Source organism: Euphorbia lathyris, chromosome 2 (genome assembly GCF_963576675.1).
Source record: "Euphorbia lathyris chromosome 2, ddEupLath1.1, whole genome shotgun sequence".
Taxonomy (NCBI): Eukaryota; Viridiplantae; Streptophyta; class Magnoliopsida; order Malpighiales; family Euphorbiaceae; genus Euphorbia; species Euphorbia lathyris.
Window position 1 is genome coordinate 112,937,840 of NC_088911.1, and position 11,174 is coordinate 112,949,013.

At 40.5% G+C, this 11,174-nt stretch overlaps 1 protein-coding gene across 2 annotated transcripts; it reads left to right on the plus strand.

Moving 5' to 3' along the window:
- The first annotated feature begins 6,911 nt into the window (after nucleotides 1–6,911).
- Nucleotides 6,912–11,142, plus strand: LOC136219506 (heterogeneous nuclear ribonucleoprotein 1). Of its 2 annotated transcripts, XR_010684182.1 has the most exons (3): nucleotides 6,912–7,333; nucleotides 8,838–10,148; nucleotides 10,659–11,142. XR_010684182.1 is itself a non-coding variant. In XM_066006927.1 (2 exons), the coding sequence occupies exons 1-2, from the start codon at nucleotides 7,112–7,114 to the stop codon at nucleotides 10,011–10,013; spliced, it is 1,398 nt and encodes a 465-aa protein (XP_065862999.1). In that variant the 5' UTR covers nucleotides 6,912–7,111; the 3' UTR covers nucleotides 10,014–10,306. The 2 variants fall into 2 exon arrangements, 1 of the variants encoding a protein (XP_065862999.1); XM_066006927.1 differs by lacking the exon at nucleotides 10,659–11,142 and having other exon boundaries at nucleotides 8,838–10,306.
- Nucleotides 11,143–11,174: the final 32 nt, after the last annotated feature.

Below are 11,174 nucleotides of genomic sequence, written 5' to 3' on the forward strand. Positions count from 1 at the left end.
TTAGATGAGACTCCAGTGGCACCTATTCGTAGATCACGAAGAGTTCGTGAACTCCTAGTTAGATATGGTTTTCTAGTGGGAGATGATAACGAGGTTCTCGTGTTAGACGACGAACCCGAAAACTACGAAGAGGCTTTTACTAGTCCAGATTCTAAAGCATGGCTTGAGGCTATGGATTCTGAAATGGATTCCATGTATACTAACCAAGTGTGGACTTTGGTTGATCCACCCGAAGGGATAATTCCCATTGGGTGCAGGTGGATCTTCAAAAAGAAGACTGACATGGATGGAAAGGCTAGCACCTACAAGGCTAGGTTGGTAGCGAAAGGATATCGTCAGAAACAAGGTGTTGATTATGACGAAACCTTCTCTCATGTTGCTATGTCCAAATCAATCAGAATCATGCTTGCTATTGCCGCTCACTACGATTTTGAGATTTGGCAAATGGATGTGAAAACAGCTTTCCTAAATGGAAACCTGCTTGAGGATGTATACATGATGTAGCCTGAAGGTTTCATATCAAAGGATGCAAATAAAGTTTGCAAACTTCAGAGATCTATTTATGGACTCAAGCAAGCATCTAGAATCTGGAATAAGCGTTTTGACGAAACCATAAAACAATTTGGTTTCGAACAAAATTGTGAAGAAGCTTGCATTTACAAGAAAGCAAGTGGGAGCTCTATAGCATTTCTCATACTATATGTGGACGATATACTGTTGATGGGAAATGACATTGCTCTATTACATTCGGTAAAAGTATGGTTATCCGGTAACTTCTCAATGAAAGACCTTGGTGAAGCAGCTTATATACTTGGTATAAAGATCTATAGAGATAGATCGAGAAGACTGCTTGGTCTTTCATAGGCTACATACATTGAAAAGGTGCTAAATCGGTTTAGCATGCTTGAATCGAAACGAGGTAACTTACCGATGCTACATGGAGTAAAGTTAAACAATCATCAATGTCCTAAAACTGATGATGACAAACGACGCATGGCTGTAGTCCTGTACGCCAGCACGATCGGTTCGATTATGTATGCTATGCTATGCACTAGACCTGACGTAGCGTTCGCGTTATCTGTAACGAGTCATTACCAAGGGAATCCGAGAGACGAGCATTGGATTGCCGTCAAGAACATTCTTAAGTACTTGAGAAGGACTAAAGATATGTTCCTAGTGTACGGAGAAGGAGATCTGAAAATTGAAGGATTTTCAGACTCTAGTCATCTCACAGATGAGAATGATTTTAAATCCCAATCAGGATACCTGTTTATCTTGAATGGGGGCGTGGTCAGTTGGAAAAGTTCCAAGCAGGGAAGCGTGGCTTTCTCTACGATCGAGTTAGAGTACATCGCTGCTGCGGAAGCAGCAAAGGAAGCAATTTGGATTAGAAATTTCATTACAGAACTAGGTGTGGTGCCTGACATTGTCAATCCCATTACTCTGTACTGTGATAACAATGGAGCCATTGCGCAAGCAAAGGAACCACGATCTCATAATGCATCTAAGCACTACCTAAAGCGATACCACATCATAAGAGAGATTGTGGCTAGAGGAGATGTGAGAATAGAAAGAGTACCTACAGAGGACAACGTTGCAGATCCGTTGACAAAGCCTTTAACCCATAAAGTACATGATCGTCATTTAACTTCTACTGGGATAAGTTTTAGAAACAATTGGCTTTAGTCCAAGTGGGAGTATGTTGGGGTTTAGTGTCCTATAAACAATTGTTGCAGGATACAAACTTAATGTAAATGAATTGTTCTTTATATCATTTGTTTTAATGAGATATATGTTTTATAACTATATATAAAGGCAATCCCTTTTAAGCACTAAATAAAGTCTAATAAAAGGAAATCCGTAAGTTTGTTTAAAGTGATTATAAAGTGTTCATACAAGCATGAAGTGAGACAAAACTTTATAATAAACTAATAAACTTAAAACCACCCCAAGTCAAGTGATATGTTTAGGATTGATATATCACTGTTGAGACTTGTATGTAACAATGTCTTCTGTCCGACAGAAAGCTGATCTCACAAGCTTCATATAAATAGATATCTGGACAGTTACATAGATCCGATGAAACGTCGTTCATTAGGATTGGGGATCCGATTTGAGATAACAGGATGGGTAGATTCATCCTTGTCACCTGTTCATCTCATTGGTATTAATAGGTATAACTAATCCTCAGACTCAAAGGAATGTTAATTGGTCATCCTGAATTACTGAATGTGAGACTTTGATCCTGCGGTCCCACGATCCTTAACAGAGATGACTCTGGGGTGTGAACTGCAAAGGTTGGGTGTCACATGAGGTAATGTTAGGGTATTTATACATTGGATTGAGCATTTATCACTCCCGATTAATGGGAGATACATCCAAGGATCGCTTGTGGAAGACTCGACTCTAAATCCTTGCAAGGTGATAGCTTAAGAGTAAGAAATACAGATTTCACTTAACCTATCTATTTGAGTTGACTCGGCCTATACAAGTAAAATGAATGTCTCGCTATATGTGACTTGACATCACCCATAGTCATAAGATTCAGTTCAAGGATGTAGTTGATAAAGGATCGAATTATACTGTAACTAATACGGAAGGGTTAACGACAGAATCAACCTGTCTTCTTAACGGACTCTGGAGGAATGATTACAGACTTGCCAATAACATACTCAGTACATCATTCCGTTATGCAAGGATTAAATATAATTCTTGAAGAAATTAATTTAATAGTTGCATACGGCCAGAAGTAGTAAGAACCTAATGGATCACACATAAGACTTGGAACCAAAAGAGAGATGGATGTCATTAATAGATGGAAGCCCAATTGAGCCCAGTAAGGCCCATTTAAATAGAGGGGGGGCCGAAATTTGTATATAATAAATAAGGAAGTATTTTAATTCCATTAATCCTAATTTGATTAGGTTTATGAATTAAATTAATTAAGAGATAATTAAGTTAGGAGTTTTTAATTAGATTAATATACTCCTATTATTATCCAATTAGGTTATTTATTATTATCCTAGATATATTAGATGTATTATAAGATAATAATTGGGAATCCTATTCCGAATTGAATTCCTATTAAGTAACCTATTCCTATCTAACTAGGGTTTAGATACAAGTTATTATATATACCCCCTACTACATGAATTTCGACTAAGCCTAACCCCTCCCCTCATTGTGATTTTCGAAACATACAATTAGAGAGAGAAAGTGAATTTGCATCCCCTAGTTCGTGGACAAGAATTCATACGGCTTCCATCGATCGATTAATTTCATCTATCTTTCTTTCTCTTTGATCTTGTGTTGGTTAATTAGAGGCAATCTATTTCGGTTGCATCTCATACGGTTGATTCTAACTTAACCTCACCGTGTTATACTTCGTGATTGGGAACTCGGAGAAGAATTGTGGGCGCTTCTTTAACAACGGTAGATTGTTCTTCAAAAGGTATTTCTTCTTATCCCTCTTTATATGAAATAACGATTAACGGATCCTATGGTTAAAAGGAAGTAGGCTAAAATTTTATATTTCCACTGCTATACCTTAGCTTTAATTTCCTACACAGCGGCTATCACCTCCGCAGCTTCCTTCGCCTCACTTTCTAACACGGACATACCTTGCGGTATGTTACCAGTCACATCAGTATCCTCATGCGTAGCAAGCAACCCGCCCATGCTTTGAACCACTTGGTTCGCATCCTCAAGCGAAGAGAAGGAGGCCAAGGAACCCAATGCACCGGCAAATGCTTCCTCCGCAGTCTCCAAGCCAACACCAAACTCATTCGGGTCGAAATCCATACTCACGCGAGGATCACCTGGACCTGCATAAGTAGCAACACAATCAATATATTTCAAGCAAGCACACGCAACACATGCAAAACAAAACCCACAACCCGGACACCTCACCTACGACAGCAACATTTACAGTTATCGCCTCCAACTCCGCTAGCTCTCCGGCTGAAAATTTGTACCCACGTTTCCACATCTCGAAATCCATCGGCAACCAGCCAGATAGCTGAGCCATTCGCCACTGGTTCCAGATATAGTACCATGCGGTAAGAAAATGACCAACGAGCTCATCCACATCTTTCTTAATTTCTTTATCCGTTGTCAGACCCTTTAGGTACTTTACGAGGTGCTCCTCCAATGGCAACATAGGCCGCGTTTTTAGCCACCGGCTAGAATCCATGGGATCCCCATTCCATGACACCCGGAAAGGGAAATCGCCATCCAACTTCCTCACCAGGAAGTAGCGATGCCGATACTCGGGAACCTTATCCTTCAACCCGCCAAGAACCTTGAATTTTTGGTGTGAGAAGGTCACGTGCTGTGATCGGGGTCCCTTATTCGGACGAAAGAACTCGCGAAACACCAGCCCAGTAGCTCGATATCCAGCCGATTGACATAATGAGTAGAATGGCACCATCATCCTCCACCCATTTGGATGGATCTGCCTAGGACACAAGTCGTACTCCTTCAATACCTCCACAAAAAAGGGGAGAAGAGGTAGCCGCATCCCTAATTCCAACTGCTCCTCGTACACAACCAGATCGTTTGCTCCACCCGTATGATGAGCACGATCATCTTCTTCAAGCGTAACCAGCTCATAGGGCTGCCCTAATCGGTACACTGCAGAGATGGCGGCCAAGTCCGCAGACACTATGATACTATATGCATCATCCACCGAAAAGGACTCTGGTCTCTTCGGGCATTGCCTGCCCTCATAGCATTTACCATCAACACTAGTCACACCCGACGACTGCGTCCACACTCTCTCACACATCTCTTCGTAAATCAAGGCTAAGGGACGATCTTCGATAATCACGCCCTCTGGTACAACCACGGTCACTTCAAGAACGCCGGCGGCAGCTCCTCCTAACGACCGCTCAACGCTGGGTGCCGCACGCACCACGACAGTTTTCCTTTTCTTTCCAACAGCGACACCACTCTCCCCCTCCGTCCCTACTCACCTTTTTCGTTTCACAGATCGCGTTCGAGAGGCGTCATGAAGCGTAAAGTCACTCGGTGTCACTGACGGCAGTCGTTTTAAGGCTCCCCGTGAAGAACCCTCTGACATACTCTCCCTCCCAAGATAAACAAGCGAAATAACAACGAAAGAGAAAAGATGAAAAAGAGGCACAACTGACCTCAAACGACGTCGCGACAACAAGAAGAAACCGCCCTCAAACGACCGCCGCGAACAGACAAACCCGGTACTCAGCAAATTCTGACAAGCAAAGGAACACAGACCACAATGCCGGCAAGAAAGCAGGAAATCCAAAGAAGGGAATGGACTAAGAAGGCACACCGAGTGAGAATTTGGAAAAAGAAATAATACCTTCTCTCCTATATTTATATCTCAAATGGGGGCGCCGACGGAGCACGGTATCCCACGAAACTTTACGGCGCGTGCGGGAGCATTAATGCACAAGCAATTAATTCTGCGTTAAAAACTAGAAGCACATGCTGAAGTTGAAAGGGTCTTTTGTTTCACTAAGCGAGCAGCGTTTCCCAAGCTTACCCCCCGCTCACCAGGCGAACACAAGGCTCCCAGTTTCCCAACTACACCTCGCATGCAATACTCGGTATGCCTGACCGGGGGGGGGGGGGGGGGCTACCTGATTCGGAATATCTCATTAGCCCATTAGGCCCATGGGCCCGGCGGGCTAAAGGGCAAGAGTCCTCAAAGGCCCAAGAGGATTGACTATAAATAAGGAGGCAACCAAGGCAAGGGCATCGGGTAACACACTTTCTAACTCATTTTGAATAGATTATCAATACTCTCGAGCAACTAACTCTCTTGATCGTCGGAGTGTTCCTAGGGACCGCTCCCCGCACAGAGACGATCCTCGAGGAACACGAGCACACCCCGAAGAGAGCTTGGATCACTGTTCCGCGTATCCTAATTAATAAGTTTTATGTTTTAATGATAAATAATACTATAATATATTGACTTGAATGATTAATTACTTCATATTTAAATCGTGCCCGGCGATCTCAAACTGAAATATCGAATAAATTATTAAAAGAATAATTTTTTGTATTATACATATCGTGCATCACGCAGAGTGCAAACTAATTCAGTTTAATTGAATTCTACATTTATTAAATCCCTTATTTAGAAAGAAATAATACAAAAAAATTGAATTGTTATTTAAAATAAGTTATTTTTTTTTTGATGTAAATGCTTATATTTTCATTAGATGAAAAACATACAAATACATTAAGAAAACCAGAAGGAATAAAACCTTACAAAATCCACAAAGGAAACAAAATGACTACAAAGAGCATGAAAAACCATAAAAGGTATAAAAAGCACAGAAAAACAATGAAACATATACTTCTTGGAAATCAAAATCCACAGAAGAGTAACTGCAATCCGATCTTCATCACTCAGACCCTTTCGAACATTCGGATAAAAGTCATTTCTTTTGTTGCAACCACATAGATCTATTGATCTACGTATAAAATAAATCGTTTCTGCTCTTGCTAAATCCGAAGAAGGTATAAATAAGGAAATAATTGAGAACAAATACAATCCAGACAGATAGAGAGATCTGAAAAAGTATATGGAAACTGATTAAAAAGAAAAAAACAATAAAAATAAGCTAATTTAATAACATTGTAAATAATATAAATTTGAATAGAATTTATTTTTGAAGTGATTTTATTCCCAACATTGCCCAAAATTAGTTTTCCAAAATAGGGAAGTTAACTTTTCTTACTGTTTTTTTACATTGTTATGGACCCCGGTGGCATATAACTATTAACTAGGCTGTTTCTACCACCTAAACCCCACCACATACCATCTCTGCCGTTCATATAAATCTGGAAGAATCTAGTCCGTCCAATTGGCATACTCCGTACATTATCTCTCATATTCCGTCTGCTTTAACCATAAACACACACACTCTCTCTCTCTCTCTGCTCCTTCTCTCTTTTGTCGCCCCCAATATCAAACCCTTGGAGGAAAAACTTCCCTCTCCGCCAAAATCCCCAACACCAAACCCCTTTTAAACCCCGAGCCAGTAAACTCCCCATTTTCAAGCAGGAAACTGTGTTTGAAGCTGCGAAGGGGAATAACCTATACAGATAAATATAAAATTTTATGGATTCAGATCAGGGGAAGCTCTTTATTGGTGGGATTTCATGGGAGACGACCGAGGAGAAGCTCAAGGACTATTTTGGTCAATATGGCGACGTTTTGCAGGCAGTTGTAATGAGAGACAAAACCACTGGAAGACCCAGAGGTTTTGGCTTCGTTGTTTTTGCAGATCCTCCTATTCTCGATAGGGTTCTTCAAGATAAGCATACTATCGATGGAAGAACGGTGAGATACAATTTTCGTTTTCGTTGTTTTACTAGGCTTTTGTGAATTGATGTTTCTCTGTTTGAATTTCTTTGGGTTATATGTATTAGTTGTTGACTACTTTGTGTTCTTCTGGTTCTTAATTTGGTTTTCTACTCTTTCTTTCTGTTAGTTTTCTTCTTCTCCTTCTTGTTATTCCAAGTATAGTTCACCTTGTTTCTATTGTTAATGACGTTTGGGGTTATTGGGATTTTGGTATCTTACTCTTGACTTATTGGGATTAGATAGTGATTTAGTTAGTTCTCACTGCTGTCTCCATATGTGTATAGCTTTTGGAGTTCATTTTATTATGTGCGGGTGATTTATGGTGTTGTTAATCGTGATTTAGGGATTTTTCGTTATTGTATTGTACTGGCTCTCATTGGATCATTTCTTGTCAGCTTAAGTGCCTATGGGCTTTCTGCTCTCTGGGTTTCTGAATTGATGTTAATTCCTTGACAATTTGGGATTCAGTCATTTATTAGTGTGGTTCAGATTTTGATTTGTTGTTTTGTGTTTCTGGATGCTGTATTGTTGGCATTAGTGAATCAGTTCCATTATATCACAAGTCTTGATTTCTTCTGTCTGTTTGTTCGGTGTTATTTAAGTGCATTAAACAAGAATTCTTGGGGTTTATGTTCTCATGGTATTTCTCTATTCAGCTATTGAGGGCTAAAAATGTTACTAGTTTCTAGAATGTTTAAACATTATGAATGGTATGGTAGGACTGGATTAAAAATCATTCCTAGCGTATTGCATTGCCCTTTTTCCCCTTATTCCTTCTTTACTTGTTTTAGATGCTTTTTAATTTAATTTTATAGCCAGGGATTTAGCTAATTTAATTATTTGAAAGGAGGCCATGGATAAGACATGGACATGTATAATTTACCCCGCAATGTCTTCAATCTTTCCCTGAGTGTGGTTTGCATTTAAATGAATATTTAGTGAATGCTGGTTAGAGTTGTTACTATGAACTATGTGCACTTGTTTTCATGGGTATCTATTCACTTAACTTTGCAGTTTGTCCATATCAATTGCTTGTCCTATTTAATTGATCTTCATAAATTTGTGGTATAATCTGGTCTCTTTGATGCCGGATAAAATAATTTGTTTCGAAATTATGTGCCCGTCATATGCGTACATATGTACCTTGCATTTTTTTTTTCCTGTCCAATAGATCTTTACCAGATTGAGGAACGCATGGACAAAGCATCAGCTTGACATTGAGACCCCCAAAATGTTCAAGGTTTAATACTTGAGGAAATGAATTTGTCTAATTGTTGGAGTTAGTAGTTACTCTGTGCAGTAAACTTATATGACATATCCTCTTTCTTCTTGTTAATTCTTGTTCCTCACATAAATATTTTCTGGATACTATGGTGGCATGCAAAGAGTTGCTTGTTTTAGTGATCATTTCATGACTTTGCTATGGTTTCTGTCTCCATTTTGAGTTATTTTTTTGTCCTTACCTGCTTTGCTTGTTTAGGTTGAGGCCAAGAAGGCCTTGTCAAGAGAGGAGCAGCAAACAAATTCCAGAGCTGGGAGCTTGAACCCTGGTAGAAACACTGGCGGCGGCGGCGGTGGTGGTGGTGGAAATATCAGGACCAAGAAGATTTTTGTTGGAGGGTTGCCTCCTAATCTGACTGATGATGGATTCCGTCAGTATTTTGAAACTTTTGGCCATGTTACTGATGTAGTTATAATGTATGACCAGAACACTCAACGACCTCGCGGATTTGGATTTATTTCCTTTGATAGTGAGGATGCGGTTGACAGGGTCTTGCACAAAACTTTTCATGATTTGAATGGTAAGCAAGTTGAAGTTAAGCGAGCTCTTCCAAAAGATGCTAATCCTGGTGGTGGGAGTCGCTCTATGGGTGGCAGCAGTGGTGGTTATCAGGGCTATGGTGCTTCTGGGGGTAATACAAATTCATTTGACAGTCGAATGGATTCCAATAGGTATATGCAGCCTCAGAGCACTGGGGGTGGATTTCCTCCTTATGGTTCATCTGGCTACAGTGCATCTGGCTATGGATATGCTCCTGCTAATAATGGTGTTGGATACGGTGGTTATGGGAGCTATGGTGGTGCAGGTGCTGGTTATGGGGGACCTGCTGGTACTGCTTATGGGAATGCCAATGTGGCAAATGCTGGGTATACAAGTGGCCCTCCTGGTGCCCCCAGAAGTTCATGGAGTGGTCAGGCTCCTTCTGGTTATGGTTCCATGGGCTATGGAAATACAGGTTCTTGGGGTGGACCAAATGCAGGTGCTGGTAGTGGTGGTCCTGGTTCAACACCTACTGGTCAATCTCCTAGTGGGAGTGCTGGGTATGGTAATCAAGGTTATGGGTATAGTGGTTATGGTGGAAATGATGGATCTTATGGTAATTCAGCTGGATATGGTGCTGTTGGAGGGCGATCCGGGGGTACTCCAAACAATAATGTTGGTGCAGGTGATCTACAGGGGAGTGGCAGTGGCTACATGGGAAGTGGCTATGGTGATGCAAATGGAAATCAAGGATATGGAAATGCAGGATGGAGATCTGAACAATCACAAGCTTCTGGGAATTACAGCACTCAAGCAAATGGATCTCATGGTGCCCAAGTTGGTTATGGTGGTGGATACGGTGGTTCTCAAGCCCGGCAAGGCCAACCACAGTGATCATGCATAGATTGATATCAATGGATCTTATCATTGTTTTACGGGTTCTGTTTTCTCATGAGGTCCTGTGGAGATTCTGTTGCCCAGAAGCAGGGTCGATGTGGCTCAAATTGGAAGTGATGCACTTTGGGACTGGTTATATTGCTTAAATCCCAGTAGTTTGCATTATCTATTTTGCTAATCATAATAAGTAGTTTATGGCGTACTAGATACTTTCTGCTTTTAGTATCTTTGCTTAATGAGTGTAGCTTAAAGTTTGGCGTGATTATAATTTATCTGCTAGTTGCTTTGAATCTTTGATTTTCTATTGTAGTGCGTTTAATCTTTTTGCACTTTTAAACTTTTTGTGCTGATGTGACTGCAGTTCACTATCCTGTTATTACATCTTAACTAGGATTGACTTTTGGCCTTCTTGTGAGGAATAAGATTGTGAAGGGACTGTAAAATTTAGATATGCTTGATCTAGTATGACAAGTAGGCATACAGAGATGAATTGAAGTTTTTTGCTGATAGTGGTGGAGCTATCAGTCATTTGGGTTGATCAGTTCCTAGCTGGGTAGCAGTAATCGTAGTGGTAGACTGGTAGTTGACACTTTGAGGATGGCATAATCATTTTCCCCCTGTATTTGCCCTTGTGTTGTACAGGAGGAGATGCTCGAGTTCTAAGGTGGAGTCATGTGTCCACTCATGGCCTGAGCTTCATAGTGGGGGTGTGTTCATTGTGGGTGTTTGTTCAGCAAGAGATGGAATTTGAAGAGGACTCCTTGATTGGAATTGTGAGTTAACCTGAGAAAGGCCATTTTTTCAGCTATGCGATGTCAACTGTCAATTGTTGTTTGCAGATTCTTGGCATTACAAGTATAAGTTTCTCAACCAATCCAGTTTCCAGGTGTCGATTTTCTTGCAAACATCTTGTGGTACGTTGACTTGAGCTGTTAGCTGTCTCTTGGTTCAAGAAGTGGTGACATGATTGTTTAGGCTATATATATAATTGGATCCATTTAGAGTAGGTCATGCCATTTCAAATTGTTAAAAGAGTGCCAAAAAGTTGTCTATACTCTAGTGGCGTAGTTAGATTTTGGAATGACTTGAAATATATTAATATATGGCAAGTTATTTTACAGAAACAGGATAAGTAGTATGGTCTTTATGATGCATTCT

Excerpts from the sequence above, each read along its gene's own strand:
- LOC136219506 (XM_066006927.1), top strand. The coding sequence starts at position 7,112 with ATGGATTCAGATCAGGGGAAGCTCTTTATTGGTGGGATTTCATGGGAG. Across the intron at positions 7,334-8,837 it reads ATACTATCGATGGAAGAACG|GTTGAGGCCAAGAAGGCCTT; the intron begins GTGAGATACAAT and ends TTGCTTGTTTAG.